The sequence below is a fragment of the Camellia sinensis genome, chromosome 5 (genome assembly GCF_055761805.1).
Source record: "Camellia sinensis isolate YWXY chromosome 5, ASM5576180v1, whole genome shotgun sequence".
Lineage (NCBI taxonomy): Eukaryota > Viridiplantae > Streptophyta > Magnoliopsida > Ericales > Theaceae > Camellia > Camellia sinensis.
The window spans coordinates 49532112-49540744 of record NC_138965.1 but is presented as its reverse complement, the minus strand read 5'-3'; the positions used below and the strand labels follow the sequence as shown (position 1 = coordinate 49540744).

The 8633-nt window shown below is 33.0% G+C and overlaps 1 protein-coding gene across 1 annotated transcript; it reads right to left on the bottom strand.

The window, feature by feature from the left end:
- Positions 1-3057: 3057 nt before the first annotated feature.
- LOC145791400 (uncharacterized) lies at positions 3058-4488 on the bottom strand. Its single transcript, XM_082871753.1, has 2 exons — positions 3489-4488; positions 3058-3245 (listed from the first exon to the last, which is right to left on the bottom strand). Exons 1-2 carry the CDS (start codon positions 4486-4488, stop codon positions 3058-3060), a joined length of 1188 nt encoding a protein of 395 aa, XP_082727879.1.
- Positions 4489-8633: the final 4145 nt, after the last annotated feature.

Sequence of the window (8633 nt, the reverse complement as noted above, 5' to 3'; positions counted from 1 at the left end):
TTCTAGAATAGTCTACTAGATGTAGTAGGAGGAAGTGTCTAGAACACTCTCCATCCTTTTAGTTCTAGAATGTTCATTTGTAACCTATAAAAGGGGGAGGCCCTCATTTGGCCAAACCACCCAAGTAGATCCAACCACCAAGAGTTGTAAGCTTTCTCTCAAGTGTGAATGCAAAGGCATTCTCTCAAACTCTCTTGTGTTCTTCTAAACTTCTCTTTCCTACAAGTGTGTGAGTTAGGCTGACTTAGCATCATCAAGTGAGACTTGATATTGTCTAAGTGCCGCACGGTTAGCTTGGAAACAACCAAGTCCGTGACAGTTGGTATCAGAGCCAAAGTTACAAAGGCGTCGTGACTAAGGAAGGAAGGGCACTATGTCGGAAGTAACTCACACCGAAGAGAACTGCGGAAGGGAGATTACTGCTGATTTGGGCCAAGGAAGCTAAGGATTCTAAGGTTCCAAGAAGCGGAGAAGCTAGAGGCAAGCCAACACTGGGCAAAGATTGGAGGGAGGATATGAAGCCCAGGCATGACTGCTTCCTTTGCCATGAACTACATTGGGCAAGGGATTGTCCTAAGAGGAGTCGTCTCATTGCAATGCTGGAAGAACTAGAAAAGGAAGAACAAGCATGCATGGGATCTCTACAGCAACTTGGTGCCACCGAGTCAAAGTCTTCCAAATCAAATACCGATTTCGGGCCACCATTTGTCCCACCATATGAATGACCCTATACAACATATGTAAGAACATATGTATGTATGTCGAAAGTGATAGAAACATGAAGTCAAAATAAAATAGCAGGCAGGTGATGTTTTGACATTGCCAATGTAATGTATGTATTCCCGTATGAATTCAAAGGATACATTAGAAAGGTAAAAAACTTTACCAGTTTGCTTGTCGCAACCTCTGCCATCTTGTGCAATAGAGACGTACCTGCATAAACACACACACACACACACACACACACACATATATATATATATATATAGAGAGAGAGGGGTATTAGAAAATGAAAGAAAATATCTGCGCGTTCTCTGCGTAATGCACGCATTCGGCAAAACTAAAGAGCAATAATCAGCAATTTACCCTAAAATTTATGTTGCTAATCATCTAATTAGAATACGGAACAGTTCAATGAACTAGATAAAGAAATTTGGGTGAATGGTCAGAAATTCAACAGTCAGATCGGTCAAGATTAAGCCACAAACTTAAAAACGACAAGGGGTTTGAGCTAAATTTGTCACAAATTTTATTAAGAATCTATCTATGATCATAGTAAATAAGAGAGATGATGAACTGGAAACACAGATCGACGAAACAGATAACCTGACCTACAAATACAAATATATATGTATATATATATGTAAGTACAGATTATTCCCATATATAATCGAAAGATAAAGAGAAGGGGATAGAGGAGTTCACCGTCAATGAATTGAAGTGTATATGCGACCAGGGAACACTGTTGAATGGAGTTGAGATCAGTAAGATTGAATTGTAAAGCACCAGCACAACAAGGCCTCGGGTTAGGGGTGTCACGGCTCTACCGCGAATCGATAGAGAGAACGAAGAAAAACCGTCAACCTCTTTGGTTTTTTTTTTTTTTTTAAAAAAAAAAAATGCTAGTGTTAATATTTCTATCAAATGTTTGCGTCCCATGCCTATAGTAAAAATATTAATAAAATTTTTAACATTATTCTTTTTCTTTTTCTTTTTTAAGGATGGAATTATTAATAAAATTTTTAACATTATTAGCTTGCTTGGTTGTGTTTTTTTAAAAACACTTTTCACAAAATTTTATTTTCTTATTTTTCGTATTTTTTTGTTTTTATTGAATTTTTTAAATATTTTAAGCAATTTTTTAGTAAAAATTTGTGAAAAAAACCTTTTAAAAATTCACTAAATACCAAAAATACAAAAAAAAAAATACGAGAATTCAGTATATTTTTTATATTTTTATATATTTATTAAAATTGTAAAATATTTTTTCACAAAATTTTTACTTTTTAAATACATCTAAGTAAAGTGCATCTAAAAATGTAAAAAAAAATTTAAAATTTTAAAAATATTCACTAAAAACAAAAAAATACGAAAACCAAAAACTGAATTTTTAAAAAATTTAATCAAAAAACTCAAACAAAACACACTGATTCTTTTTCTTTCTTTTTTTAAGGATGGAATTAGATCATAGTGGGGTTAGAAATTTTTTTTTTGAGCGGTGCTAGCAGCTTACCATTTATTATTTGAGATCTCTTATTTTTTAAATCTCTATTTATAAATTTTGAAATTTTTAAAATTTCTTTTTTTCTTCTAAATAATACCAAAATTAACTTTATAAAAACACTCCACCCATTTAATTGAATGCACACCCTTCACATTCCAAAAAAACCTCTCCTCCAAAAATCCTAACAAAACTCACAAAGAATAAGAAGAGCCAAGTGTAATTACCAAGGACGGATCCAGGATTATGACTTTGGGGGGGCCAAAGTACGTTTAACCTCTAACCAATAAAATTTGAAGTTCAATACCAATTTCTACTAACATGAAAAAAATCAATAATGTTACGATAAAATATTGAACTATGTATTCTTTGTCAACATAGTTGAGTACCAAAAGATGATCATACAATTGAGATATTTTTTTTCCCATACTTACTTACAAAAAGTAGTAACTATTTCTACGTACATGCATTTATTTACTAAAATTAGACATCTTCAATTGAGCTCGACGCACTTTTATAATATCAAAAGCATGAATAATAGAGTCTACATCAAACCCTTAAGCAATGTCTTTTTCAGTGTACGTAATCAAGTAACTAGCCAGAAAACTATCTTCCATCCTATTGCGCAATTTAGACTTAACGAGTTTCATAGCTGAAAATGCACGTTCCGATATAGCGGTTAAAACAGGTAAAGTAAACACAAGATGGATCAATCTATTAATAAGAGGATAACTTGTCAACTTTTTTGTCTTTGCCAACATTTGACACAACTAAAAAATGGCTGACAGCTTCTGAAACTTGGGAAGTATGAAAATATCAAGCTTATAGTTTTCCAACTAATACTTCAAATGCAATTTTTCTTGCTCAGAGAAATCCATGAGATAAAATTTATTTGCAAGATTGCAAATATCCTCAATTTTGAATGATCTATAACCATTCCTAGGATCCAAAGCTGAGCTAAGAACAAGCAATTCCATTACATCTTCCTTAAACCTATTGTTTAATTCTTGTAACTGAGAATCAACTGCAACCATGAAAATATCAACTCGAAAATAATGTTCCACGATGAGCTGATATCTTTCAGAACGAGACCGACCTCAGCCTCCTTTATAAGAACAACTCATATCAGGAATCTATATACCATGATAATTAGAAAATAATTTAATTTTCTCTAACAATGGAACCCATCCATCTTCTCTAAATTTTTTAATAAGTATCTTCGTTGTAGACACCAAATGCATTGCATTTAATATATCTTGAAATTTACTTTGCAAAGCTTGGCAAAGATCATCAGTAATCTCCATGATATCCCTCATAAAATGTAAGATGAAAACGAACTCAAAAGATATAATAGAATCATAAACTCCATCTGCCTCAGCTCGTTGATCCGATTTGCTTCCATCATTAATTATGTTTCTTAAGACTACACAAGTAGCACTGAACATGTTTATCAAAATACAAATGGAACCCAAATGAGAAGCCCATCGAGTATCTCTAGCCTGTTTCAATGTTCTAATCTGATTTTTTTCTTTACCAGTCTCGAATTCATCATCAATGGCAAGCTTTTCAGCAATATCTGTAGCCTGAGCAACTCTTAATTGATCATGTCTCTTGCAAGATGAGCCAACTATATTAATTGCTCGAGTCAAGTAAGAGAAAAGTTGATTGATAGATATAACCTGTTTAAATGCTCCTATTAAAGCCAATTGGAGCGGATGAGCAAAGTAATGAACATAATATGCGAATGGACACTCAGCACAAAATAGAGCCTGCAACCCAGTCCATTCTCCAAACATGTTATTGGCACCATCATATCTCTGACCACGAATATTTTGCACACTAAGGTTATGACGAGAAAAGACAATGCAAATTTTTTCTTTCAAAGTTGCCGACGTGGTATCTAACACATGAACCATAAAAAAGAAACGCTCTTTTATAAAACCATATTTATTAACAAATCTCAAAATAATTGCCATTTGCTCTCTTTTCGATTCATCTTCAGATTCATGAACTATAATGCAAAAATTCCCATCATTAATCTCCTCACGAATGAATTTTTGTATCTTATAAAAGAAAATACTAAGAATTTGCTTTTGAATCTCATGGGAACGATAAGAAGCATTTTGAGGAGCATTTTCCAAAACCACTGCTACCACATCCTCATTATAAGAAGCCAAGAGCTTTATCAACTCAATAACATTTCCTCGGTTGTTAGATTCGTGGCATTTATCACGACTTCTAAAGCACAGGCTTGGAATGTTAACCATTTAATCATATCTATCGAGGTCTTCAATTGCAAACGATTTCTAGCAATTTGTATGGAAGTTTGTTTTTCAACAATTGCCTCAATGTAATGCGCTTGATTTGTTAAATCACAGCAACATTTGACAGCAACTCTATGCGATGAGCTAGGATCCTTGCCCATATGCGATAACAGAGGACAATTCTTTCCTTCATTGACTTTCTTCCAAGAAGAAAATCCCTCGACCATAAAAGCACTAGATCCAGGATGTCCAGTTGGCTAAGTAAAAAGAAAACATGGAAGGCAAAACACACAATTTTTTGTTAGAGAGTATTCCAACCAATCCAGAAATAACTTGTACCAAGAATCTAAAAAACGACATCCATTCTTATCAGTTTCAAAAGGTTGATTGTTCGGAGCCTTGGGTTGATATGGCCCAGATTTGATATAAGCACGTCTGATCTCATCACGTTCAAGTACCGGGTAATCCCATATTTGTTGACGCAACCCCGAATCCCTTACCAAAGAAGATGTATCAACTTCTTTAGATTTGACTCTTTGAAGTTTAGAAGGATGTTGTTCCAGAGGAGTTGAAGTTTCAACATTATTGGTGGAACTTTGAACGATATTTTCAGAACCTCTTTTCTTAAAGAATGAATCAATTTTTTTGTTCGCCATGATTAACTTAACTTTCAATAATTATCATTCAACAACCTGAAAGCAATTAATTTAAGAATAATTATTATTATTATTGCACTATATTTTTAATGTAAATAGACTCAAAAAAAAACTTTCAGAATCGTATACAATCCTATCTTATTCCTAAAAGTCGTAAAATATATGGCAGCACAAAATTACATTTAGATTTTTATCCAAATTCTTAGAGGAAATCAACAAATCATAACCTAAAAGCCTATTCAATTATCAAGAAATCACACAGTACCTACCAATTACAATAAATCATAGTATTAAAAAAAAAAATTCACAATATTTAGTTAATAATTGTACCAATAATAATTATCAGATTTTCATCGCACCAATAACAAGTTAAAAGCAAAAGAATCACATTATTCAGTCTAAAATCACAATCAATCATAGATTCATAATAGTCAGTCTAAAAGCAGAATAATCACATCACATTAAAGCTGAAGGGATATCAGATAACTTACCAGATTCATAACTCTTTGTTTGTGAATATCAGATAACTTATGCCCCCACATATTATTTTATCTGATATCCTTTCAGATTCATAACTTATTTTTTTGTCAAACCACATTGCAACTCCTTACTCTTCGTTTGTGAATATCAGATAATTTCGTCTGAAGGGATATCCATGGTTCCACCATCCACGCCGACAGCTTTGACAAAGCCTCCACCAAACCACCGACAACAAAGCTTCTCCGTATCCCTCGTCTCTTTGCTCCTGTCTCTTTCGCAAAATCATAGCAAGTCTCTCAGATCAGATCAGTTGTTTTCTTTTCTTTTTTTTAATCTTAGTGTTTTGTTTAAAGCTTCTCCAGCAAGCCTTATAGCTTATATATTTGTAAAAGTTTCATATTTTACACTTTGATCCACTAAAGTTTCTAAAATTTTGCTTTCATCTTGACCTAATTTAAAAAATACATATACATGAAATTTAAAATAGATTATTATATATGTTAACTAATTCAAAAAAAAAAATCCAAATAGTTTTAAAAATTGGAGGGGCTACTCTATATAATTTTGAAATTATCTAAAAAAAAATTTGAGGGTGCAAACTCCTATACTTTTAAATTATTTTAAAATTTCTAGTATAATATATGATATTTTTCAAATTTTTTGGGGTGCGGCCGCCCTCGCCCCCCCTAGATCCATCCTTGGTAATTATCCCTCTCTTCCCCCTAGATCCATCCTTGGTAATCACCTCTCTCTCTCTCTCTCTCTCTCTCTCTCTCTCTCACTCTCACACCTCATCATTTTCTTCGGTGATTAATGTTCGGTTATCAGTTCCCGAACAAATAATGAATGTTCGGTTACTGGTTCCTGAACAAATAAACAATATTTGAGCATGTGTTCCCGAATTTTTGTTATATGTTCGGAAGTTCAGGCCCGAAAAAATAACGAACAAATTTTATTATTTTTGCCATTTTTTTTAAGAAACTTACCCTTACAAGGCCAATATTCTCCGAGCTAAGAACACCATAAAAACTATGAATTTCCTCTAAACTTTTATTGTTGTACCCCTCTCGTCTCATGGAGTTGTGGTTAGTTGTGATTGCCAAAAAAACTTCCACTTGCTATCATTGCCGGAGAAGTGTGAGTAATTAAATAGTTGCTACTGTTATCGCCAGAATATTGCCGCCAAAGGGTTTCAAGGTTTTGAAAGTGGGTAAGTTTTGAATGTGAGATTTGGAAAAGATGGATGAGTGGTGATGGAAGTAAGTGCTCTCATAAACCCTACTTCACAATGTAGTGGTGTGTGAGTTTAATTATGAGATGGGGTATCCCAAATTAATAATGTCCTTTTTAATAATTTTATTTGAGGTTATTATTGTCATAAAAAATGAGTTAAAAATTGAGGGATCTAAAATAATTCATGGAGTGCTAATAGCAACACTCTTTTTTAACAAAAAGATAGAAAAGCTTACAGTTTTTCACTTGTAATTCCATTATAACATTGCTTGCACCTATATGTTTTTGTAATTTTTTTTTTTTATATGTCTCACTGTATTGTAAGTTTTCTTCCTTTTTTTTAATTATAAATATATTTTTAAATTTGTTTAAAATATAAATTGTCTTTTATAATTTTTTATTTTATTTTTAGTTTTTTGTTTATATTCACAAAAAATTTTAAAACTAGTATAAAAACTTGTTTGGTAATTTTTTTTTTTAGTTTATAAATAGTTAGTATTATTAGTTTATAAATAACGATGAAAAAAAAAATACAAAAAAGACGTTTCTAGTTTTTAAAAAACCAGAAATGGAGAGCAAAAATACGGAAGGAAAAAAAAAAAAAAAACAAAGATTGACTGTAGGTGTGACGCCCCAAAAATTGGGAATATTAAAGAATATAATAACAAATAAATACAGGGTTTATCTAAGTTTACAAAATAGGAAACGTCACTAATGAGTCCTTTGATCAATAACCAAGTAAGATTCTAGGAAGTTCGGAGGAGTCAAAATAGCCTCACTTCTAAGTTCAACCACCTTAGATAGCAAAACTACCTTTTTGATAGATCTTAACAAGGTATTAGCGCAAGGCCTACATGAGTTGACGGAGTATAATGATAGGTTACAAATGTTATATATAAAAATTACAAAATCATGTATTCAAATACAACAAGTGATTAATCGCTTACAATCTCATAATCGTGTTTACAAAACTAGTTCCTAACTCTCATAGGATAGCCATACGTCTTCAAATACTTCAATGTTGCCTTCGATCGATCTAATAGTCTTCAATACCTAGCATGAAACGTCATGAGCTTTGAATGCCCAGTAAATACGCACACACCCCGTCCCTTTTTCCCAATTCAATACGCCAACGTATTTATAACAAGTAAGTAGTGAAGCATGATATTCAAGTCAATAACAGCAATTTCAATAACAAAGGAAAGGAACATGACATTCAAATAGATAACAACGGCTACAATGTTAGTGGTTAGTATTCTAGAAATCCCTTAAAGAGATTTCATCCTCCCAACCACAAGAATTGGGCTCGGATTATTCGGAATACCATCTCTTTTGCTGATTTGCAGATCCTACCCTGGATGCCTACCAACGGTTATATATCGCGTAGCACCAACTGAGGACCTCAAAAGAGACAGTAAAATAAGGACCTTGCCCGTAACCTCCTCCAACCTTATCCATCATAAGCATCTAGGGTCCGAATACAACCGATCCATTCAAGGGTTCCGATACAACCGCTTGCGCAAGACTTTCCTTCAATTAAGAAACACATCCCACCAATCCATGCATAACACATTATCATCTCTTCATTATTCAAGTGATCGAAAACCCAATACCAACCCAATTAAGTTTCCTGTTAAGTTAAAAGTTTTAAATTAAAGTTAGAACAGCTTACCAAGGTAGTAATATCCACATAAGTATGAGCACCATCAAATGAAGAAGATAAGGAACATAACCATAATACATGTAATATCATACCAAGACATTTCCATATACTAATAA